At 35.4% G+C, this 27,161-nt stretch overlaps 1 protein-coding gene and 1 long non-coding RNA gene across 2 annotated transcripts; one reads left to right on the forward strand and one right to left on the reverse strand.

The window, feature by feature from the left end:
• LOC109809042 (elongation factor G-1, mitochondrial) lies at nt 1-22,499 on the reverse strand. The gene is made up of 20 exons (XM_020372263.3): nt 22,029-22,499; nt 20,461-20,682; nt 19,974-20,095; nt 19,733-19,883; nt 11,687-11,758; nt 10,593-10,688; nt 9,761-9,849; nt 9,557-9,623; nt 8,961-8,999; nt 8,630-8,690; nt 7,623-7,732; nt 7,453-7,527; nt 7,304-7,372; nt 7,093-7,214; nt 1,789-1,914; nt 1,463-1,583; nt 1,202-1,302; nt 1,062-1,122; nt 515-568; nt 1-426 (listed from the first exon to the last, which is right to left on the reverse strand). Exons 1-20 carry the CDS (start codon nt 22,425-22,427, stop codon nt 322-324), a joined length of 2,262 nt encoding a protein of 753 aa, XP_020227852.1. The 5' UTR covers nt 22,428-22,499; the 3' UTR covers nt 1-321.
• Nucleotides 22,500-23,104: 605 nt separating this feature from the next.
• LOC145956802 (uncharacterized) lies at nt 23,105-26,777 on the forward strand. The gene is made up of 8 exons (XR_014433063.1): nt 23,105-23,681; nt 23,773-23,842; nt 24,309-24,386; nt 24,592-24,686; nt 24,803-25,321; nt 25,443-25,497; nt 25,670-25,807; nt 25,949-26,777. It is a non-coding gene; the product is annotated as an uncharacterized LOC145956802 (long non-coding RNA).
• The last annotated feature ends 384 nt before the right edge of the window (nt 26,778-27,161 follow it).

Here is a 27,161-nt window from a genome sequence, read left to right on the forward strand (position 1 = left end):
TTATTGGAATGAAATGTATTGTAATTAAGATAGAATTACATATGGAGGATCTCTTAATCAATATTGTTATCTTCATCGACAAATACGAGCATGAGTAACTTACATATAGAAGCCAGAACGATTTAACTACCTGATCAAAAATAATTTATCCGTACACCGTATTATCACAATTACAATTATAGCAAGTTTTATTTGCTTTCCAAAATTGGTTGACCCTAACATAAAATGAATCAAACCTATATCCTATATTATTGTCACAACTGTTGTTTTAGATAAATGATTGTCATAAATATTTTGACCATGTACTTCGACAAAAGCTGATTATTCAGCTGCCTTGTTGCCCTTGTACGTGTTTATCAATTGCGTTTGTACATCATGAGAAACTGGTGAATGTTCCTTATATTCCATAGTGAATTCGCCTTTGCCCTGCAGTTATTAAGGAACCACCAGGAAATTAAAAGCCAAATATAAATTAACATCAAAACATGAAATATTCTAGTGGCGTGATATTTACCTGTGTCATTGATCGAAGAGCTGTGGAGTACCCAAACATATTGTTAAGAGGAACCTGAAATGATTAATAAACCTACTTAGCAATGACAAATGGACAAGTTATAGCTATAGGTTCACGCACTAAATATTTCAAATAAATAAGAGAAGCAAAATAAAACCAGTAAAATATTCATTGCACAGGAAATTTCCAATCTTCCAAAATAAGTATTTTACAAGCAGATTTTATAAGTCCCATTAAGCCCGTAATTACACATAAATATTGAAGCATGCTCACAACTATAGTTTAAAGATCTAGCAACAAATCATTTGTTGAAGTTTGCATTTGCAGTTGCAGATACATAACCAAATGCTATTAGTGTTGAGGCTTCATGGCAAAAACTACGACAGCCAGTGGGCATATTTAGCTTCCAACAGAGATCATCCAGGGTCACATCAAGAACCAAAGTCCTATTTTTGAAGCGTGTTTCAGGGTTTAATGTGATTCTGGATGCCACCAAAACATCCTATCATACTCCATAAGTCAACCAAGGTATTTGTTAGGTACTTACATGAGCAGTAATGACAGAATCGTCTCCTTCTTGATCATTTCCAACAATCACACCTTTTCTCCTTTACATGAGTTAAAAAGTATGTCAGAAAATTCTGAAAATTCACCACAATGTCCAATTAAAAGAAGTAAAAACCTCACTTGTTGAGGTCACCAGCAACAGCTCCCTGAAATTCTGTTGGTACTTTCAGCTCAACAAGCATAACAGGTTCTAATATAACTGGTCTGGAAGCTGCATAACACTGATACAAACACCACGAATTATCAAAAGAACTAGGTCATCATTTTCATGCGAAGGAATCAATAGATATTATTATGCAATAAAATCAATAGATGATTACTGCAAGAATATGTGCAATATTATTTATAAAATGAAATATCAATAACAGAAATGAAAAGTACCTGTCTAAAAGCATAGATAGAAGCCATCTTAAATGCAAGTTCACTGGAATCAACGGCATGGGCAGCACCATCTGTCAAGACAACTCGGAGATTTTCAACTGGATGTCCAATCAAGGCACCACTGCATGGGAAGAGAGAAATTGAGTTTGTCATACCAAATAAAAGTTTAATCATACAAGCAAGACTAAATTCTATAAACTATAAAAATATCAATCATAACATTGATAGAGGACAACATACTACATTGCAAATCACAATAGTGATCTTTAAAATTATAATTTATAATGCATGTTAAGGCATTAAGCGATGATTAATTTTTTACTCACGAGTTGGCAGCTTCTTTGAAACCCTTCTCAATTGCAGGCATAAAATTTGAAGGAATAGCTTGACCAACAAGCAAGTTTTCAAATTCAAACTTAGTTGGAGACCCTGCAGGAAGTGGTTCAATATACCTGCAAACACAGAATACAATACATGTCAACAAGAAATAGATGGGGAAAAAGTGGAACCACAACAATTTATACCAAATTGAATGGTAAAAATTTATATAACATGATAACATGATAAATCTGTTTATATTTACTGTGAAAAAAAATTATATAATAATATATCACATGTATCATGGACATTCATTCAAAGTTCACAATGATAAAGTAAAATATGTACAAGTTAGAATTAGACGGTGTCAAGCAAGTAAGAAATACTTTAATAATTCATGATCAAGCATGAACTTAGTTTACAGCATAAAGTCCTGATAGAGGACTGCAAAGCAATACTAAGGAGGAACTTGAAGAAAAGGATGGAAGGCCCGAAGACAAAGGGAAGAAGAACTCGACAAGAAGCTCAATACCTTGACAAGAAGACCCTTGGGGGAAGAAGCACAAAGGATCAGCAATTGGAGTCTTGTAATTAATTACTCTTAGAGTAGGATTTCTCTCTCTAATAATTTTGCTATGCGAGATTTAATTCACCAAGCGAACTCTAAGAGAAAAAATAGTGCTAGCATATTATCCAAATTTCACTTGGCGAATTTCAGGAAGTAACAAGAATGTTATGTCAAAATGGCTCAACAAATTTTGCTCACCGATTTCAAATTCACTCAACAAAGCTTAGTGGTTTTTTCTTAATTGCACAATCATTTTTGTATTTGTGTTATTATTTTTCCCATTCCTTGTAACTTTTTGTTATTCTCTTTCTTTTTCTGCCACCTATATATGTACACATTCTCTCTCTGATAATAAAAGAGAAGATTTTGTTGGTCATTTGATGTTGCTCTATGCATGATATTTTCTCTCTCCCTCACATCTTTCTCACATACATTGTCTTGCATGCAAATATTTGTTATGGTATCAGAGCTCTTCCATTGAAGGACTCTGTTGCACACTCCTCTTTCTCGTCTCTTCTTTTTCACATCACCATGAGTGGAGATCCAAAACACACACCCAATGTTCATAATTACTTATATTTATATCCAAGTGAGAACCCAACCACTACTCTTGTTTCACCGGTACTTGATTCCAACAACTACCATTCATGGAGTAGATCCATGATCACTACTCTCAGTGCTAAAAACAAGGTTGAATTCATTGATGGTAGTTCTCCACAACCACCAAAATCCAATCCGATGTATGTAGCTTGGCATTGATGTAACAACATGGTTGTTTCATGGCTTATCAACTTTGTTTCCCTCTCAATCCAACATAGCATTACTTGGATGGATCAAACTGATGAAATTTGGAAGGATTTGAAATCGAGATATTCACAAGGTATTCTTCGAGTGTCTAATTTACAATTTGAAGCCTCCTCCATGAAGCAAGGTGATCTCACTATTACTGAGTTCTTTACTAAGTTACGCATTATTTGAGATGAACGAGATCACTGCACTTGAAGCAAATAACACTTGGTATCTCACTGATCTTCCTCCTCACAAAACTACCATTGGGTGTCGAATTTATAAGATTAAATACAATGCAGTTGGTTCCATTGAGCAATACAAGGCTCATCTTGTTGCTAAAGGCTACACTCAAATGGACGGTCTTTCTTTTCTTGATACATTCTCTCATGTGGCAAAGATTACTACTGTTCTCCATATTCTTGCTCTTGCTACCATTCATAACTGGCACCTTAAGCAACTTGATGTCAACAATGCATTTCTCCACTGTGATCTTCATTAAGAGATTTACATGCAACTCCCTCCACAATTAACTACTCCTCGGCCTAGTAAAGTTTGTTTATGTAACATCCCGTTTTTCAAAATACTATTATTATTATTATATAGTATATGGTAAATATTATTTTTATTATTATAGGGAAAAAATACTTTATATTATATATTTATTTATTTAATTATTTGGGAGAAAAGAGAAGCAAGTTAGGAAGAGAAGGAAAATGGATTGGATTGACCCAATCCAGTGGATTATTTTTAAGAAAGGGGTCAGACAAAGTTAACCTCATTTGCCTCATTGTGCGTTTTGAAGGGTCGGGAGAGAAAGAGAGGAGAAACAGAGAGCTTTGAGGGAGAGTGCTTAGGAGGTGCTCAGGAACAATCTCAAATTGTATCATATTCAATTTATTAATGCAATCAGGTACGAGGGAAAAGGGGATCTTTATATGCAGAGTCACATGAGGGAATGGGTAGAGGGAGAATTCCCTAGGATTTTTTTTAGTAATTCTATAGTTTCTGTTTGGACGTTTAATGGTTTTAATATTTTCTGGATGAAATTATGATTGTATTTCTGGTAAAGATTGTTAGAATTGAGGTTTAGGGAAGAGATTGAATTATTGAAATATGCATGTGTTAGGGTTCTTGAGGGATTGAGGATTTTCCAATTTAATGCATGCTCTGCTGAAATTGTTGATGTGTGTTGAGTTTTCATGTGAAAATAAGTGTTTTGACCGATTGTATTTCTAAAATGATGTATTGTGTTTGGTTTGGATTAATTTGGGTATATATGGTTGTCTCATAATTCTGGAAAACGTGTTGGTGTCAGGCTTAGTTCCTCGCATCGGGCACACATTCATGGGATGAATGTGAATTCAGGATATTTATGCCAAGCGAAAATATAATTTCGTCGAGCATAGTGCTTTAAGGTGGTCTTGACCAGGTCTTAGCGTCGGCCGCGGGCGAACAAGAGTAGGAACTCTCAGGTCGGGCCACACCGAGCAAAATTGTAATTTCATCAAGTGCAAGTCTGAATTGATATTGTGGATTTATGAAGTATTTGCTAATTGTTTTGAGTTGATGTACACACACACACACACACACACACACACACACACACACATATATATATATATATATATATATATATATATATATATATATATATATATATATATATATATCGATGTGTTGGATGTAATATAAATTAGTTGTGAATTGCAAGATGTGTATGACCCATTGGTTCATGTGGAAATGTTGGTTTGTGTATGAGATATTGGATTGAATTGGAAATGTGGTGTGATGCTTTAGCACAGTCATATGCGTGACATGGTGCGGGACGTGAGATGCGTCGGCACAGGCATATGAATGATACAGTGCTGGTTATGTGATGTTTGGACATGGTCGTATGCGTGATACAGTACTAGACGTGTGATGTGTTGGTTCAATCGTATGTGTGATATCGGTGTCGATAGTGTAATGCATTGGCATAGGCGTGTACGTATATGATGTTGGGCGTGTGATGCAACAGCAGTGTACATGATACGATATTGGATGTGTGACATGGTGTATATATGCGAATTGTTTATATGTACATATGTGAAGTGTGATGAGACAATGGAATGTAATTGACTTGAGGTTTGATGATATTGATCATGCTTGAATGATGAATATTGTGTTTGCATATTATATCAAACTAAGATTGCTTCATGGGGATTTCCTACTATGCTTTTCATATAGATGTCTTCTTTTCTCACCATACGTTATATGGTTGTTTTTAGGTGAGAAAAATCCGAACATGAGTGACATTTAAGGTGCCAATAGTTGAGTCATGGGATTATTTCGATCGAGGCAAGGGATTTTAGATTATTCATTTTATTATAATTAAATTTTATATTTCTTTATTAGTTAAATTTATGAACTTATATTTTATAAATATTTGTTTAAGTTATTTGGATATTGAAAGTTATTTAATTGTGAACCATTTTACCCGAGTTGGGGAAACTATCTCTATATTTTATTATATGTGATTGGGTAGAATGGGTGTCACAGTTTACAATCTTTACTCTATGGTCTCAAACAAGCAAGCCGCGAATGGTTTGCTCGGCTTTCATCTTTTCCATCAATTCCATGGTTACAAGCAGTCTGCCTCGGATCATTGTCTTTTTCTGAAGAACTCAAACTCTACCATAACAATTCTTCTTGTTTACCTAGATGACATTGTTCTGGCAGGCAACATTATTGAGATCACTTGCATCACCTCTCTTCTTGATTAAGAATCTTGGTGATTTCAGGTTCTTCTTAGGTCTCAAGGTTGCAAGTACTTCATCTGGTATTCATTTGTGCCAATGCAAATATACCCTTGATATACTTTCCGACAATGGCATGCTTGCTTCTCGTACTTCTTCTATCCCAATTTACTCCACTCATTTACATGCCACTTCTAGCACACCTCTCCCTGAATCATCTGCCTATCGCTGACTTGTCGAACGCCTCATCTATCTCACTACCACTCGTCCAGACATCACTTTTATTGTTTAGTGTCTCAATCAATTCATCTCCAACCCTACAATGGTCCATGATCAAGCTACATTTTGTGTTCTTCGTTACTTTAAGAACGCACTAGGTTCAGGTATCTTTTTGGATGCTAATAGCACCACCCAACTCAAAGCTTTCAATGACTCTGATTGAGCGAGGTGTCCTAATTCATGACGCTCTGTCATCGATTTCTCTATCTATCTCGGTAACTCATTCATCTCATGGAAATCTAAGAAGCAACCTACAATTTCACATAGCTCTTTTGATGTAGAGTACAGAGCTTTGGCATCCACCACCAATGAAATTCAATGGCTCACCTATCTCTTGGAAGACATTGGAGTTCCTCTACAAGGCCTTTCTTTGCTATATTTTGATAACCAATTCACACTTGAAATTGCTTCCAACTATGTTTTCCACAAATGAACCAAACACACATTGACACCGATTGCCATATCATTCGTGAAAAGGTTACCACTAAACAAGTTGTTGCCTATTTCGTCCTCTTCCTAGCTTGCAGACATTTTTAAAAAGCCTCTTTCTCCTGTTGCATTTTAAGACATTTGATCCAAGTTGGGAATGTATAATAACCATTCCCAGCTTGAAGGGGGCTCTTAACTACACAATCATTTTTGTATTCATGTTATTTTTCCATTCGTTGTTACAACTTGATCTATTACACGATGCCGGCCAGAATCGGGATAGTGTTTAAGCAAATCTTTGCAATTCAATGCTTTCTGGACGAATTCCATGATTATAAACTATACAAAACCCTGATGAAAATTTGTTTGGGTAGCAATGCATTTGACCCACGTTTGTGCAACCCAACTGAAAAATCTTCTTGGGTGCATACATGCACGTGTACATAAATTCTATCTTGAAGCTAAGTTTATATTTACAGAAAATAAAATAAGAATGACTGAAAAATACTTACCCAATTACCCGTCCATATTGACCTTGGCCTCCAGATTGCTTCTTATGTAAATAGTCAAAATCAGCACGTTGAGTAACAGTTTCTCTAAAGTTAACACGGGGCTTTCCAACTGAAGCATCAACCTAAACAGGTAAAGAGTTAAACTCCAGAAGAAGCAAACATTTGGTCAGCATCAACAAGAATAAAAAATTGTGGCAGATGAAAGGGGTACCTTATACTCTCTCCTAATGCGTTCAACATAGATATCTAAATGCAGTTCCCCCATTCCAGAAATGATTGTCTAACCACAGAAGTATATTAATATCATAAGAATAATGATATTGTTTCTTAAAAGAGAATGATCAAAGAAATAAAGATAACCTGCCCACTCTCTGGGTCCAACCCAACACGAAAAGTAGGATCCTCTTTTTGAAAACGATTCAAAGCTTTTGAAAACTGTAAGCAATTCATGGAGAAAGTTAATTATGTGATAAAACTTCTTCCAAAGCTGGAGCAGCGGGTTCACGTGTTACATAAAATAAATTACTCACTTGCCCTCCAGAATCTTTAGAGACCGGTTGTACAGCTAATGACATCACTGGTTCGGGAACATTCATAGAAGTCATTGTGTATCTAACTGATCCATCAGTAAAAGTATCTCCTGAGGACCAAGACAAAATGTTAAGACATAATAAAAATGAAACACAAATATGAGCAGAAATAAATAATGAATGGAAAGAGACTTCCCCAACAACACATCTTCAGCATATATAACCCAGAAAGCACTACAAGTTTAGTTAAAATATTGCAGCACTGCTAATTGACATTAACTATGTATTGTATACAATAGATCCTCCCAAAAAAGAAAAACAAAGAAAAGAAAAAATGAAACAGTCTACAATGAAGGAACATCCATTATTTACAATTCATAAATTATGTATTGTCAAGCACTATAGAATTTTTCAGCCATCTACAGTTGAGAACTACAGCTATTTATTTGGTGTTCTTTGGGGAAAATCATCCTTTCAACAAGAAGCAAACTATCTTTAATACATTTCAAAGGCTATATGCCTATAACCGAAGGAGCCAGTTTAAGGTCTGCAGTGTGTTCTTTACAGGGTTCTATTGCCCATTGTTGGAGAGGAATGCCTATATTTTAAGGATATCTCCTAGTCTTTACATGTCTTGAGATTAGGTTGTGTTTATTAGGCCCCCACAGGAGATCTTTTCATGGTTGTTAAAGGAATAGGGATGTCAAAGTTCATTTCAGATATGCAAGGCAGAAAGGTTTTTAGCATTTTTCAGTCACCATACTTTTTTTTTCTTTTACAATACATCTGTTGCATTTTTTCCGTTTTAACTTACAGGCTTCAGCCCCTCAAGTGCAATTTATTCCCCCAATAAAAAAAAATATACTGCCTCCTTTAATGGTGATATCTAAACACTACACCACTGCCAAAAGATTCTTGGCAAACACCTACCCGCCCAGAATAACTTACAAAACGAGATCAATATAAAATTCAAGAAATGCATAGGTTCAAGCAAACACAAGTATAACCTGATGCACAATCAACGCCAAATACAGCAACTATTTGCCCTGCATGAGCCTCTTGAATGTCCTGCAGATTGCGAGAGAAAACCCAATTAGAAGTATGTTATAAGATGGCAGAGAATAACTGAATATATTAAAATTCTTCAGAATGTATTTAGCCACAGAACAAAACCTTACCAGTTTGCTATTCAACAAAAATAATAACACAACCTACCCAAGTACCTTATTATACCTCTTACTCCCTTCAAAAAAAAAATAAATAAATAAAACTGTTTCTAGGGGCATTCTACTTAATAGGAAGATTTGCTAATCATACTGAAACTCCAAAAAAACAAACCTCCATCTCATCAGAATGCATCCTAACCAATCGAGGAACCTGCATACACAGAAGAAAGGATTCAACCACAAATTCGCTGTAGTCTTGGATGCAACACAAGAAAAGAAACATGGCGCCTGATCTTAGTCTTACTAGTGAAATACTGCATTTTATTATGTATCGTGACTCATTTAGCTAATAAAAACCAAAACTGGTACCATTCTTTGTTGCACTGTTTAGTTTTTCATGGATCTCTGATATAGACCACTTCTTTCAAAAATTAATCCATAATACTAGTATGATAGTATCTAGTAAAAGTTTGAATCCATGAACTAACAGGATTTCCAGGAAAATGCGGCTAAATTAATGTTGAAACAACAAAAAAAAATGCAGATTTGGACTAATACTACCGTAGAAAGATCTTCAACAATATCATGAATAAAATACTGAATGGAGTTATACCTATCTTGGATTGGAAATGAACAAACGGAGTGTAAAAACAAAACATGATTATAGAACATGGACAGACAAAAAGAAAATCAGGTCAAGAAGACAAAACACTCATATGAACAAGACTAATATGTTTAAGCTAGAACAGTGAAGAGCTATAAACTTACCTTGATCTTCTTGCCAGTGTTTACATTAATAATAAAATCACCCTTCCGAATCACACCCTCATAGATTCTTCAGCCAAAAAAAAAAATTAGCATATGTGTAATGTAGGTTATCACAAATTCAAAACAGAAGATCAATATATATAAAAGATGAAAAACAGTTTGAAATGGGATTAACATTAACAGCCTCCTAAGGTTTAGGATTACCTTAGATATGTTAACTGACCAAACCGCCCTTCCTCCAACTTGAAAGCCAATGCCACAAGTGGCCCATCAGGACTTCCATGCAACTCGACCTAGATAAGAATTTAATGTTACAATAACCCAATATATAGCAAGACAAACCAGGGTAACTAAACCATGCAGGCATGTCAATATGATTGTATCTCTCCAGATCACGAGTTTGCATGAATCAACATCATAATATCCACAAACATGAATTCATTCCAGCAAAGTTTGAAAAGAATAAAGGCAGGTAGCATCAAACACAGGTGGGATTTAGCACAACCTGAATGCAAATGTTGCTTATTACTCTTTTCAAATTCATTCCAAACTCATATACAGCCAACCTACCCTGTTACCATACCTTTGAATACCCAACTCTATCCTAAAATCATAAACCTTATTTTTTATTGAAAAAGAAATTCTCTAGCAATGCTTTACATTTCTAATTTAGTCTTCTTTTAAAAAGCAGTGCTTTATATTTTCATATTTTAAAGCAATTTGATCATTACAATGATTTAAATCTTGGTTATTTCAACTTGGATTTTGGTGTTTCATTCCCTTTCCTGGCCTTAAAATATTATTATGTATGCATTATTACGTTTAATATTGATATTTTCATTTTTTGAATAATCGTGCTATATTTCACTGCATAGTAAACACATTCAAAGCATTTTTTTTATTATTTTAATAGTAGATCTTATAATTCATGATTCAATATGGCCTTCAAATTCAAAACTTATAATGCAATTTATGACAATCACAATAGCTACACACTATTAAAGCAAGATGGATGAACTTTATATGAATCATATACCTTGTCCTCATTCTTAGTCTGGTCAAGTGCATAATTACTAACTTCAATTGGACATGGCAAATAACTAATTACACCATCCAGAAGTGGTTGTACCCCCTGTAGCAGTAAAAGATTAAAAATATGAGATAGAAGGTAATGACACATACAAGTGATGTGTATGCATGAAATCTCGAGTGTTCAAGTTTGGATCATATTCATATAGTAGTGTTTGGGCATGCTGGTGTGTGTATGCATGCATAAAATAGAATATATGAGGGATTGAAAATTGGGACTTGAAATCAAGGACGCTTTCCAAGATGCATTGGTAATGAAAAGATTCTTCAATTACACTACTGAATATCAACTTAAGAAAGCATAAAGAATATAATTTGTCACATATTAAGAGCACAATACAAGCAATATTGCACTTGAGTTAGCTGAGATAAATGCAAAACTGGAAATATTATCGAATGCAAAGAAAAATCCATCAGAGAATTTCTGGAGCATAACCATCATAGACTGAAAATAGTTTCCAGCTTTCATAAGAGCAATAGATAGGAGGAAGGAGAAGTTCAGAAGACAGGAGGAAAATGTGGAAGCATATGTCAAAAATTTCCACTGCATAACCACTGCAAGGGAATGAAAAGGCTTATAAAATAGCTCATTTCAAAAATAGTATTATACATATATTTCATCATAAACAGATTTTTCTATTTTTATTAATAAGGTCATAAAGTAACTAGAATTTAAGTTAGTCCTTGGCCTAAAATGTGACCAGACCCAAAAAGCTCAATGTGGCATGAAATTTATAGTCGGTCATGGATGCACACTCAGCCATTGTGCCAGTTGTGTGTATCACTGGGTTGCAGACAAGGCAAACTATAAAGGGATCCTGGATGCATTTGGAAGAGTTTACTAATAACTTATATGGATTTATCTCATGACATAAGCAAGTGTTTGGCAGACCCAAACTAATTTACACCATAATCACAACATTAAGTAAAAACTAAGGAGGGAAAACTAAGACTCTGCATCAACCAGATAAAGTGGAGGAATAAAGAAGGTAGTGACCATGCAGCAATATACAAACAAACTGAAAGTAATACAATGGTTACCTTATTTTTGAAAGCACTACCCATGAATACTGGTATAAACTTCTGTGCTAGGGTAGCCCTACGAACTGCTTCCTACACAAAAAATAATAATTAGCCATAATAAAACTCTTAAAAAATATAATACTGAGGGAGGGATGTCAGGGAATGGGCCAACAAGTGCTATTTGCAACACATAATTTTTCTATTATATATATATATATATATATATATATATATATATATATATATATATATATATATATATATATTATAGACATGGATTTGGCTCCTCTAAAGTGAAGAGATTTCACTATAGAAGATAAAATGCAACAATAACCATTGATTAAAAAATTAACGATGGATATTATAATAATATTTATCCACATTTTACTTACTTAGTATTTTAATAATATTCAATCTAAATATCTAATTTAAATATTTAATGATTTAATTTATTTTTTATCCTACAAATTTATCTTGGAGAAAAATTTAGTTTCATATATCAATATATGAAAAAATTTTAGAACTAAATGTCAGATTTACGGAGATGTATATTAAGGAGTACTAGTTGTTGCTGACTAGGGCAATTAATGCTAATAAGCTCTTATTTAGGAGATGATTCATCTTGCAATTAATATTGTACATTGTACAAAAATATAAATAAGTACATGTACAAACTAAACTACTGATTAGAGACAGTTAACAGTTTTCATCCATCCTCAAACCCATTTTCTAATTATGTATGGTTTCACTGGCTTGGTGCATCACCGTTATTTTCAATGCTCTATGTTAGAATAGCTTATTAGAGAAGCTTCTTCTATTTATTGTTATTTCTTTTGTATGTTTGATGTGATGTCTTAGGCTCTTAGCCTTTTCAACCTATATTGTATATTTGTATACTCAATCAGATTAATAAAATGAAGTAGTTCAGTGTGTAGATTGACACACTATTTTTTCCCAAAACCATCTTAACATTCAAGTTGGTATCAAAGCGGGTTTGATCATGCTCTGCCATCTGTCACCGTCCGTCAGTGACGAAATTCTCCGGCGACCTTAGGGTTTGGTGCACCTTGTTGAGCATGACCCAACCATGTTGGTTTCGAGGGCATCAAAGTCTCCAGCGCTCTCATGCACCACTCCAAGTTCCTGTTCAGTCACACATGTGAATCTCACACGCCGCCTTCTAGTCGTCAGAAGTTCGTCGCGTCGCCACCGTTGTGCTCGTCCACATTTTCTGGGTCTGTTTCAACTCTTAGTGTATTGTTCCAGGTGACTGTTTGGATCGCGATCACTATTCATCTTCTCCTTGTCTTTGTTTCTTTGTTATTCTCTCATGGCATCTTTAGGTCGTACTCTTGCTATTGCCTGGGACACCTACTATTACTACAGAAAAGTTAAATGGAAGGAACTATCTGTCATGGGCTGCATTTGTGGAACTTTGGTTTCTTAGTCAAGGGCACCATGACCACCTAGACAAGGAAGACATTAAGGGGTCAATAGAGAGTAAAGCTCAGTGGAAGAAAATTTGATTTTCATTTATGTGTTGTGTTGTGGCAATCTATACCAACCCAATATACTGGGAACACTTAGAGCCTTTAAAACTTGTTGCTCTTTTTGGAAGAAGGCCCAAAATATCTATCTAATGACATTCAAAGGCTATATGACGCTGCCCAGAAATTAGCCTCTCTTAAACAAACCAGTCATGATATGGTTTCTCATGTGGTTGAGGCTCAAGCTGCTGTGGAAGAACTAAGATTGTTCCTTGATAATGATTCATTGGAAGGAATGAAGAAAAAACTTGATAGGCTATATATAGTGCTGATTTTACGAACCTTGCATTCAAATTTTAATCATGTTTGTGATCAACTCTTAACTGGTCATGAAATTCCCCCAATGGACAACCTAGTTACTAGATTGCTCCAAGTTCCAACTGAAGCTAAAAGCAAAAAATTCTACTACCATTGTTGAAGCTTTTGTTATGATCTCTTCCAAGGGAAGAGGTGGTCATGCAAACCGAGGAAGAGAGGGTAAAAATGGTCATTCCCAATGTTCCTATTGCAAAAACATGGGTCATACTCAAGAGAATTGTTACTCTGTCCATGGTTTTCCAGGAAAGGTAGCAAATCTGTCCAAGTCTGATAAATCAGACAAGTCTTATATGAAGAACCCTGAATGAGTCAAGCTCAATCTTCCTCTAACCCTACTATTTCTACAGCCAGTATTTCTCAATTAACTGCAAGTCAAAGTCCATGGATCATTGATTTAGGTGCCTCTGATCACATAGCTGGTAATGATTCTATGTTTTCTTCCATATCTCCCCTTAAATCACCCCATCTTATTACCTTAGAAGATGGATCCAAAATTGCTCCCAAAGGAATTGGTCAAGTTTCCCTTTCTCCCTTGTTAAATTTAAAATCTATTTTGTTTGTCCCTAATTATCCTTTCAATTTAATTTCTTTAAGTCAATTAACTAAATCCTTAAACTGTTCAGTAACCTTTAATGTTGAATCTTGTGTTATTCAAGAACATGGTACGGATAAGATGATTGGCGTAGGACATGAATCTAGCGGTCTTTACTATTTTGGAATGCAACCACCTGCATCTTTTGTTGCTGTTTTGTCACCCAAGCTTTTGCAAGATCGTTTGGGTCATCCATGTTTGTCCAAGTTGAAACTCTTGGTTCCTAGTCTCAAAAAATTGGAAGAGTTAGGTTGTGAGTCATGTCAACTAGGCAAACATGTTAGATCATCCTTTTCCAAACAAACTGAAAAAAGATGTAACTCGGTTTTTACCACCATTCACTCTGACATTTGGGGTCCAAGCCATGTAACATCTTGTTTTAAGATATTTTGTAACCTTTATTGATGAATTTTCTCGATGTACTTGGGTATACTTAATGAAAGATCATTCTGAACTCTTGTCTATTTTTGTTTCTTTTTTTTTTAATGAAATTAAGAACCAATTTGGAAAAACAATGAAAACTTTTAGAAGTGACAATGCCAAAGAATATTTCTCCTTTGAATTGTCTTCCTTTTTATCCTCACAGGGTGCTTTACATCAGTCTACATGTCTACACACACCACAGCAAAATGGAATAGTAGAAAGGAAAAATAGACACCTTGTAGAGACTACACGCACCCTAATGCTCAATTCAAATGTTCCTGTACATCATTAGGGTGATGCAATTCTCACCGTTTGTTTTCTAATAAATAGAATGTCATCTTCTCTTGAGAATAAAATTCCTTACTCGATTATATTTCCAAAGGAACCCTTGTTTCATATCTCACCTAGAGTCTTTGGGCGTACATGTTTTGTCCATGATGTCTCCCCTGATTTGGATAAGTTGTCAGCTAGAGCTATTAAGTGTGTTTTTCTAGGCTATTCTCATCTCCAAAAAAGGTACATGTGTTACTCCCCATTTTACATGTCTAATGATGTCATTTTCTTTAAACACACTCCCTTTTTCCTATCCTCTACACATGATTTTGTGACAATCCAACATGATCTACCTATCTCTTCCCATTTGGCCATACCACTTCAAACTTTAGCCCCTAATCAAGAGGTCACTCAATCCACCTTGTTCACAAATAGACCAATTCAAGATACTCCATCTCTTCTCACATATCAGCACCGAAATCAACAAATTGATTCAACACTACATGAAGATTCACCAGATTCATGTCCTTCACCATCAGACTCCCCTACTACGGATCCTAGTGATGGTAGTTCAGGATGGCCCATTGCTCTTCACAAAGGTATTTGGTCTACTCGGAACCCTCGTCCTATTTATAATTTTTTGAGTTATCATCAATTATCTCCCTTATATTGTTCTTTTGTCTCCTCTATATCTCCTTTAACTATTCCTAAAAATGTCCATGAGACACTTGATCATCCAAGATGGCGACAAAATCATGCTGAAATGCAGTCTCTTGAACATAGTGGTACGTGGGAGTTAGTCCCACTTCCTCCCGATAAACAACCAGTTGGTTGTAGATGGGTCTATGCCATTAAAGTTGGGCCTAATGGTAAAGTTGATCGATTCAAAGCCAAATTGGTGGCCAAGGGATATACTCAAATTTAAGGCCTAGATTATGGTGATACCTTTTCTCCTGTGGCCAAAATCCCTACAGTTCATATCTTCCTTGCTATGGTAGCTATTTGCCATTGGCCTCTCCACCAATTTATTAAAAATGCATTTCTTCATGGGGAGTTGGAGGAGGAGATTTACATGGAGCAACCTCCTAGGTTTGTTGCTTAGGGGGAGTCTGGTTTAGTTTGCAAATTGCAAAGGTCCTTTATGGTCTCAAACAATCTCCTTGAACTTGGTTTAGAAAATTCGGTCATGTGGTGCAGAACTTTAGGTTGAAGAGAAGTGAAGCAGACTACTTAGTGTTCTATTATCATACTTCACCTGGGAGATGTGTTTATTTGATTGTTTATGTTGATGACATAGTGATTACAAGGAATGATGCAACTACAATCTCTCAGTTGAAGAAACATTTGTTTAGTCATTCTCAGACCAAAGACCTTGGGCGTTTGAAATATTTTCTAGGTATTGAGGTTGCTCAACCAAAGGAGGGCATTGTGATTTCACAAAGGAAATATGTTATTGATATCTTAAAGGAAACTGGCATGTTGGATTGCAAGCCCATTGATAGTCTATGGATCCTAACCAAAAGTTGATGGTTGATCAAGGTGAAACATTCACAGACCCGGAGAGGTATAAAAGATTGGTTGGGAAGCTCATTTATCTTATAATCACAAGACCTGATCTTTCTTTTGCAGTAAGGATTGTTAGTCGATTTATGCAGGCCCCTTATATTGATCATTGGAATGCTGTTTTACGCGTCCTTAGATATATCAAAAAGGCACCAGGACAAGGATTGTTGTATGAGGACAAAGGAGACAGCCAAATTTCTGGCTATTGTGATGTTGATTGGGCTGGTTGTCCAATAGACCAACGTTCCACTACTAGCTACTGTGTATTCCTAGGTGGAAATCTCATCTTGGAAGAGTGAGAAGCAAAATGTTGTTGCCCGATTCCAGTGCTGAGGCTGAATATTGTGCTATAGCTTTAATTACCTGTGAACTTTTTTGGATTAAACAACTTCTTCAAGAGTTAAAATTTTGTGAAGGTCATCCAATGAAATTGTATTATGATAATCAGGTTGCACTCCACATTGCCTCCAATCTAGTATTTCATGAGAACTAAACATATAGAAGTTGACTGTCATTTTGTTAGAGAGAAGTTGTTGTCTAAGGAAATTGTTACTAAATTTGTCACATCCAATAAACAACTTGCAAATGTTATGACTAAGTCATTGAGGGGGCCTCGCACTCAACTTTTATGTTCCAAGCTTGGTGCATACAATCTATATGCTCCAGCTTTAGGGGAGTGTTAGAATAGCTTATTAGAGGTGCTTCTTCTATTTATTATTATTTCTTTTGTATGTCTGATGTGATATCTTAAGCTCTTAGCCTTTTCAGCCTATATTGTATATTTGTATACTCAATCAGATTTATAAAATGATGCAGTTCAGTGTGTAGATTGACACACTATTTTTTCCCAAAACCATCTTAACATTCAAGTCTCTATTCACATGTGAACAGCTCTGTCTCCACCATCTGCAATTTCTCTGACCACACCATCCACCACTAGTGACCCTTCATCGGTAACAACACCCATTAAGTGACTCAACCTCAAATGATCCACTCACTCTTAACATTCGCATGCGCCCTCTCATGCATTTTATGTTGTTTGTCCTCTCACACGCTAGCATACAGAGCCTTTGTTGGCCACCAAATTTTTGTGGCAACCCCACCCACCACCTTCCCATCTTTTTCAAACCTCACGTCCCCTGTCCACATCAACTAAGAAAACCCTCTATCTAGGCATTGTTCACTCAACAAACATTTAGCTTTAAGTCAATTACCCAACTTCCAAAGCTCTAATCTTTCATCAAAATCAACATGTGTATCTCTAGCACCGCTTCTAATGCACCTTCTGCCATTAACTTCATTATCCACTTGATCCATGTGACAGATTGTTAGGTGCAACAAATTACTCTTTTTGGGTTCTATTAAGTTATAGTTTGAAGAGTAGTGTTGTCATGTTCACTTTGTCAAACAGGCCAACATATTCCAACTGCAAACAAAGATTGGCAAAAACAAATCAATGCCTCATTCTGTTGCATCACATTGTTTTCCATATAACTTCAATCCTATATTTCTCTTTTAGTGCATGCTATTATGTTTGAGCAAGAGCAAAAAGGTGTACTTCAATGTCATCAAAGGCTTGCACAACATTGCTTCTAACCTAACCTAATACATAGACATGAAGGCTTATGATCTAAGTAAATGATAAAAGCCTTGTGAGAACCACACCAAAAAAGCTAGCCTCTGTAGTTTCCCAGGGCATTATAAACCCCACACCAAAATCTCATACCTGCAATATCGAACTCAAGTTGCATACCTCACAGTTGGACCCAAATAATAAGCTTAATAACTTGATTGCTAAAATTAATTTCCTTGTGCACTTCATAGATGTGATAGAAACAAACATCCCAAACATATTTTCATGATTAGTTCTTGTCCTTGATAGTTTGCCCCCAAAACTCAACTTAATACACAATTGGATTCTCTCTACAGCCTTTAATTTTCATCAAACAATCATGTCCCAAAGCAATTATCACATATCTCTGACCAACAAGTCTTTGTTCCACCCTTTGAACCTATTGACATGTCTACCCTAGTTTTTTTGATCCAGCAACCACAGTGGAAAGGAAGGATATCATGGTGGAAACTATTACTGTCCACACCACACTTTGATAAGATAGCTAGGAGACCCACACTACGAAAGCTAGTTGTTGTTGTTAGAGAGCGCAAGGCGTCATAAAACCCATACTAGAATTCCATACTTTCAATGTGGGACTCAAGTCTCGTACCTCGCAATTGGATCCTAACATCCCACCACACTCAAAGGTGCACACCCTTTGACTAGTCCTGGACAAACATTGCAATGCCAACCTCACTACTAGTTTACAGTTGAAAGACACAATTAAAGGCTCTGATGCCAATTGATAAGAACCTTGGGAAAACCACAGTAAAAAAAGTAGTTGTTGTTAGAGAGCCCATGGTCTTATAAACCCAACACTACAATCCCATACTTTTGATATGGGACTCAAATTCCATACCTTACAATTGGATCCTAACACACTTGTTGCAAGAGATTTGGCCACACTAAGGACAGAAGCAGAACCAAAGCCAACAAACAATCTAGAACTATGAATGTTGTTCAGATGACCCCATCTATAACTCATTTGACAAGGTTTCCCATCCTCCTATGGGTATAATGAATATCTCCAACACAAAGCAGCCATCCAATCCACTACACCTGTCACTTCTGTAGCTCAAATCCACAACCTTTTATTTTTTTCCTATACTTCTTTACACCTTAGATTCTATACAAGGGGCTTTTGATCATAGGCTAGGGGCTTTTCCTCACTTTAGCCAATGGTTAACAAATCAAAGTCCAAGGAATTAGTGAAACAAATTCCCTTCCCACACTTTCTTTAAATTATGTATTTTTGTGCCTAGTTTATCCTTTAAATTTGATCACCAAAAGCAAACATTATTATCCTTCGTACATCTGTTGTCAGTTAATAATAAAGGAGAAAGTAGTGCTCCTGTTTACTGTAAGAAAGTTTGTTTGTGACTACTACCTAAGGGCAAAGCAAGTGACAAATCTAAAACATGAACATATGTAACATTCTTACAATTTTAAGATGAAACCCCACACAAATAATTTCATTGAACATGAATCAAGGAAATACAGAAACTGTGAATAGATTTTCTGTTAAAAATGCCTTTCTCCCATCACAAGCTGACAAATCTATGTTTTTTTCTTGATGCACAGATAGGATGCTCAAACCATAAGGTCTTCAATATTTTGGGACAACAAGCCAAGAAACTAATTGTTAGAAGTAGAATAATATGATGCATGCAGCCCATTGAATCAAATAATTAACATAAAACCCAGGGGAAAAAATGTTTGTTATCTCTACACACCTCAAGATCAGCAGCTGATATGGTTTCATCACCAAGAAAAGCCTCAGCAAGTTTATCATCAACCTCTGACACGGTTTCTATGAGTTCACGTCTTTTTTCTGCCACCAAGGCTTCCATATCTGCAGGCACTTCTTCTGTGACAATGTTTTCACTGCAATACGCAACAAAAGAGTAAGCAAAGAATAATGCCATAGGAGACTTAATCTTGGGAACAAACAATGCAGATGTTTTTAAAACATACCCACTTGAACCATGGAAATAGTAGGCCTTTAACTGCACAAGATCAACAAGTCCTTTAAAATCATCTTCCAAGCCTATTGGAACTTGAATTGCAGCACTATGATGCCGAAGCTTAGATCTAGCCTGAAACATAAAACAAAATGGAAACAATTTTAACTAAAAAATAAGGCTGAGAGAATTTTTAAAATGCACTTGGTTAATATAAAATAAATACTAGAGATTACTAAACATAACTAAAATTTATAGTTTATGGTTTGCATAATGTAAAATTAAGCTCTGCATTTAAAAATTGAATCACCTATCATTTTTAATGATGACAAGTTTCATATAAAGAAACTTTTTGAACGAGTTTCAAAATCAACCTTCTCAAAATAATCACTTCCTCAAACGCCAGTTGACCAATGACAAGGGAATAACCAAATTTGTGAAAATGGCACCAAAACTATAAAACTGGTGTCTACAATGATTTCCATAAATCTAAAATGCACCTGATTTAACACTTTCCATGGATCTGCTCCCATCCGATCAAGCTTGTTGATAAATGCAAGTCTTGGAACCTCGTATCTTCTCATTTGCCGATCAACAGTAATGGACTGACTTTGCACCCCACCAACACTACAAAGAACAAGAATGGCACCATCAAGGACACGCAAAGCCCTCTCAACCTCAATGGTAAAATCAACATGACCAGGTGTGTCAATAATGTTAATCTGCAACAACACATTTCCAAGGATAGTAAATATAAATATATTATAAAAAAATAAAAAAGCGGGGGGAATATACTAGTTCACCTTTCCGTTCATACTACAAGCAAGAAAATCAAGTGGTCTGTCCAATTTTTCAAAATTTCTGATTTACTTCAAGAGACAATTTACTTTGGTTTATCACAGATATTTTGTTTTCCACACCCATTTCAATTATGCACGATCAGGAACAAGTAACTCCTCAATCTTCTATCCTTTCTCTTTGATAATCAAGCAATAATGATAATAAATAACAAAACTCAAATTTTTAAGTCCACGCTAAAAATACAGGGAGGCACTATCACTTAACTCCCTTTCATTTTTACTCAGTTCCTATTACTTTAAAACCTCACTACCACCCCCTCAAAATTCAATTCAATTTGATAACTAATCATAATTACAGTTTAACATCGATAATAACAGCAGTAATCACTAATCACAGCTGCACTCAAATCTCAATTCCCCCTTATTTTTTATTTTTATTCCTATTAGATCAAAATTCAACACAATTTGAACTCAACTAACATCGCATACTCATTCAAGTCTTCAAATTTTATTGTACTTTAAAAAAAATTATGTATTGTCAGACACCAATTAGAAATAGTTATGATAAAGTTACCAAACTTACCATAGCATTCATTGCAAGCTCTGATTGGATGATACAGCTTCAATGTATTCTAATTAAATTCAAAAAACACTCGCTTCCATTCAACAAATGATATTTATAGCACTACTGAAAATAGTTACAATCTTTTTTTTAAGTGAACCAGGGTATCCAATTTTATTGTACTTCAAAAAAAATTGTTTTTTTATGTACAGTCATACACCAATTAGAAATAGTTATGATAACTCAACAAATTTACCATAGCATTCATTGCAAGCTCGGATCAGATGATACTCAGTGCATTCTAATTAAATTCAAAAAACACTCACTTCCATTCAACAAATGGTAATGTTAAGGATTAATCCCTTGAGTATCCCACTAGTCGAAAGTTAAGGATTAATCCCTCAGGTACTGAAATCCATTTAAGAGACTGACATCTTCTAATAAATGTTTTTCCATATTCATAGACCAGGGATCAAACTCTGAGTACATGATTAAGGGACAAACTAAACACCTTGTTGGTAGTAATAACTGTACTTACTACATTATAGTGACAAAGTAAACACCTAATTCTTCCAAACCTCACCACCATGACCTCAACATTCAATTTAATTCTAAATTAGAACTCAAGTGATATCACAAACTCTCCCAACTCTATTTGACTACTTGAATTAAAGACATGGTGAGGGGTTTAAGCAAGAAACTAAACCTTATAGTCCTTCCAAGAGCAGTAGGTGGCAGCAGACTGAATGGTAATTCCCTTCTCCCTCTCCAAGTCCATGGAATCCATCTTGGCGCCAACGCCGTCCCTGCCCCTCACTTCGTGGATCTCGTGGATCCGACCCGTGTAGTACAGAATCCGCTCCGTCAGCGTCGTCTTCCCGGAGTCGATGTGCGCCGAGATCCCGATGTTGCGAAGCCGCTCCATGGAATCCTTCCACCACGGCTCCTTGTCCGCCGCCGCCGCCTTCGCGCGCGCCATGTTCCCCCCGGAGATGTGTCGCAGCTGGAATGCGCCGCCGATGAGGGATGACGCCGGCGACAGCGAAGCGGAGGAGCAGAGGGCGTAGAGGAGGCGCGGGGCGGAAGAGCGGGAAACGCGTGCCATGGCGGGTGAAGGGTTTTGCCTTGTGGCTCGTTTCTGGGGTTTTAACTAAGGAAATGAAACTAAAACCCTAGTCCTAATGGAATGGGTTCTAACTTGTGACATGGATCGGGTTGAATGTTTAAAATAATAATAAAAATAATAACAATAATAATAATTATTATTATTATTATAATTATTATAATTATTATTATTATATTATTATTATTATTATTATTCCGATTGAGGAACAAACATTTCATGTATTTTATTTTAATTAGCGGGACTGTTTCATCCTTTATATCTATTTTATTAAAATAAAAAATAATTTATTTATTAGACTAATTTGCTTATTAGTATAAATAATGTGTCTTTATTACATTAAATTTAATAATTATAATTTTTTTATTAATTAAAATGTATATTAATTGTAGTGTAATATTGTATAATTATAAATTTTTATCAGTGTCTTTTTTCTTTATTATTTTTCAGTAATAATACAACTTACTTTTTTTTAACAATTATATAATAGAATAAAAAATTACTTGACCATATTTCTATTAGTATAGCTCGTCTATCAGAATAAACCGTCTACTGTGTTAAATTAAAATAAAAATATTGTACAATTTTTCTTCCGCCACCTTTGTTAATATATTATATAACATTTTTTTTATTTATGTCTACATGTATTCATTTTCACATTAACTATGGAGTAATTTTTTACTATATATGGTAATATATTTTTTTGTACATAAAAAGTGACAATAATGTTGGGAACAAAAATTTTCCTTTTATGTATAATAATACATTACTAGAAAAATATTATTCAACGTCGCTATATTTACATCGATTCCCTAATAAATGATGTAAAAAAAATATGCAGTGGCAATTTTGTAAATAAGTAGAATATATAAGAATGTTTACATCGGTTCTTCCAAAAAATAATATAAATATGAACAATTCTACATTGGTTATATGAGTGACCGATGTAGAAATGAAATTAGTGAACTATTCTACATTAGGTTTCCTGTTGACCGATGTAGAAGGGATGATCAAATTCTTCCCTCCCCTCACAAACACACAGTAGAAGCTTACCCTCTCAACACACTCTCAGACGCATACTCATCTCAACACTCTCTACAGTCTCGAACGCACACTCTCGGACGCAAACCCTCTCAACACTCTCAGACCTAAAGAGCTCTCTACAGTCCAGGCTCGTTGATCTTCAACGAACGATTGTCCAAGGAAGCATTGAAGCCTTCTTCGACGAACGAAAACGTAGTGAAGCCATTTTAGCTGCGTATCCTAGTTTTGTCTTTTGCTTCTTTTTGCCTCTCTCATCTTGTACAAATGGGTGCTAATGTTTTAGGGTTTGGAGACACTCCTGGAGGAGCTTTCCCGAAACACGGTGGTCCTATCTTACGAGTCCATTGTCGAAGGTATTTGTTTGATTTATGAAGCAACTCTATTTGGTTTCAAAAATTGAGAAGTTTAGGCACACTAGAGGCCACAATTGCCGCTTTTTGTTTGATATAGCCTTCTGAAATCCATTTTTATCCATAAAATAGCATTGTTTGGGTTTTTATTTTGTGTGGAATATTCCCAATAGTTTCCTCTGTTTCGTCATACACTTTCTTATATTAATTATTTTGAAAAGTTTTTCTTAAATCAAATAGGAGTGATGGGGATGGTGGGTGGGGTTTCTATGTTTATGTTTGTGGTGGCAGTAAAGGTTGCAGCTTTGCAACTTCTCACGATGGCAAAGAGATCCCAATCCTCATGAGCCATTGTTAAGAGAAGGATTCGTTTGAGGATATGTCAAGAATTTCTAAAAAAACAAAAACAAAAATCAATTCTTTATACTTTGTTTTATTTGACGAATGTAATATGATATTATCGATGAAGGTGATAATTTGGATGTTGATAAACGTCTCCACCTTGTGTCACTAATGGGCGCGTTTTGTCATCTCTTGAAGAAATCGGGTAAGTTACCAATTTACCATCATGTTTACTGCATTTTTTTAAAATTCTTTTTACCTTGAGCTTTTAGCTACCGCCCCTTACATTGTGTATAGCTTTTGCTCTGTTTTTCATCTAGAAGTGGATTTTAAGTGGAAACTAGGATGCTATGCTGAAATGGAGTATTTGCAGTTGTAACATTACCCCCGTCTAATTTATTTCTTTGCAGGGGCTGATTGTGCTGTCGTAAGTTCGTTTGTGTGGAGATGCTTTCTTCCTTTAGCTAAAGTGTTACAGTCGTTGCAGCATGAATTACTTAATCAGGTATTAATACAGAAGTTGCAAGTGTTTATTGGTTATTGTCGAAGGACTCTTAACTAATTTTATTCTTTTTTTATTTTGCCTCCATTGTTATTGGATGTGCATCATTTTGATGTTAGGTCACAGAGTTGTTCATAGGTGTAGTGATTGAAACTCGTGCCTAGGAAGTTCTTGAAGCTACTTCGGTGCCAATTTTCTTAAGATCAGTTGGTCTTTCCATGGGTATGCTTCATTATGATGACTTGGATTTTTATGAATGGAGTAGCAATTTGTCTCACCAAGACTCGCCTGATGTCATGATTGATCCCCTATTGGACAAGGAGCTATTATTGTCTCCGTCAAATAGTTTCAAATTTCCAACATCTTGTAATGTTCTGACTGTAATTGTGGAAGGTACCCTTCAGTATTTGCAAACAGATACACTACCTAAATCAGCAGAAAGAAAAAGGTGTATTGCAGATAAATTTGTTAAAAGTTTTGACTTGGGAATTATGTAATATGATTGAGTGGATGCTTTTACATAGTCTAGAGCACAGGTCTTACACAGTTGGCCTTCTTCTTCCTATCATTCTTAATGCATTGCCTGCAAATTGCTCATTTGAAATCTCAATTCGTGGGAGGAAACATGGGTTTTCTAGGTAGGTTCAGATGTATTGATTAATGTTCATCTTTTATATATACACATATATATATATATACACATATATATGCATTATATCTTCTGCTTATGAATGTATCTTGTATATTATTGGTTTTCAGGGAGTATTTCTTCATCAAACTCTGGAATTGTTATAGAACACTATTTTTCAATCGGGTTAGTGTATTCATCATTATGTACTAGTGTTGAATCAACTAATATTTGTTAGTAAAACTTTAAAATTAGGATACAAATCCTGTTAGCTAAATTCTATACTTTTTCATGTATTAAATTAGTTCTTCATTCTTGCTTACCATTTTTTTTTATGTTGTTTTCCTAATAAATGCAGTGAGATGCCTAATCATGCAGTCTTTTCTTGACATCAATTGGGAGAATCATGGGAACTACGTAAAATCAGTTCCTGAAACTTTTGTTCTTGGTCCATTTATGTAAGGGCTAAATGACCCAATACACCACAAAGAGTTTGGTTAGTGCTTCACTCCTTTGAGCCCTTTTCAAATGATTTACTGTTATTCATATTTGAATTTGAATCTATGCTAACCATTTTTTCTTTGAACTACTTATGCAATGATTTAATTTTGCTTAAATTATTATTTTCTCCATGTAGACACCCAATTTCATCTAGGGGCATACAAACAAGGAAATGGACTTCCATTATCAAAGAAAAAGAGCTCCCAAGTATAGAAACAACATGACATGACATCAGAAGGCCTAAAGCCCAAACAAGTTGGTTTTAGTAGCCCAGAACAAGTTGTTCCAAAACTGGAACGGGCCGTTTCCAACTTGGAATGGGTTGTTCCTAAATAGAAACGGGCCGTTCCAAGTTCCTAAAAAGGCCTAAAACCCTAGTTTGGAATAGGTCGTTCCAGCATAGTTTGTCATGAGTTAAATTCCAATCCAGAATGGGTCGTTCTACTTCTAGAATGACCCGTTCCAGATTCAAAATTTACTCTCAATAGACTAGTGCAGAACGGACCGTTCTGAATCTAGAACGGGTCATTCTAGCAACTTCTGATGTTTATAAATAGCAGACTCAGGCACAGTTCTCAAGGCCAGAAAATTAATCCAGAGCTCCTTATAGCTTGAAATTCTCTCTTTCTCTCTCTCTTTTTGTATTTCTTGAGATTTTTGTGAGGCATATTGTAGTGTGAAAGGTTGCCACAAAGCACCTAAAAGTCTTCATATTTGAAGATTCAATAGAGCTCGATCAAGAGGTATTTCAGTCAATCTTCTTCTCTCCCTTTTATTTCTTATCTTTGATAAACATTGTTATAATAAAAGCAATCATGTAGACATTTTAGAGTCAATTGTGTAATTTAAATTTCAAGCATGTAAATAATCATTAATAAAGGGAATTAAATATATAACTTATTAATTCTTACTATGCTAACTTCATCATAAGGGTACCGATTAAGGGCGTTGTAAGGGTGCTTAATACCTTCCCTACACGTAATCGACCCCCGAACCTAATTCTGGTTATCAAGGCCATTATTGGATCTTTAAAAACCTTTTTTTTTTCCAATGTTTTGAGTAAAACATTGGTGGCGACTACATGAATCCATTTTTCAAAACCATTAATAAAGGATTAGTCTGGTGTCCGGGCATTCCTTAATTGATGAGATTTTCGAAAGGATGTCTAAATCATAGGTCGCAAGATAAAAAATTTTCGGGTTGCGACACTCCAAATCTGATGTTTCCTTTATTGTGAGTCTCCTCCATCTTATCCAAATATTATATTCTACTTAATGCCGCCCTGATTGAATTTACATTTCAAGTGTTAAAGGAGTTTATATGTCAAGGGTTATTGAAGGTGCATCCCA

This window comes from Cajanus cajan, chromosome 4 (genome assembly GCF_000230855.2).
Source record: "Cajanus cajan strain Asha chromosome 4, NIPB_CcT2T_4, whole genome shotgun sequence".
Lineage (NCBI taxonomy): Eukaryota > Viridiplantae > Streptophyta > Magnoliopsida > Fabales > Fabaceae > Cajanus > Cajanus cajan.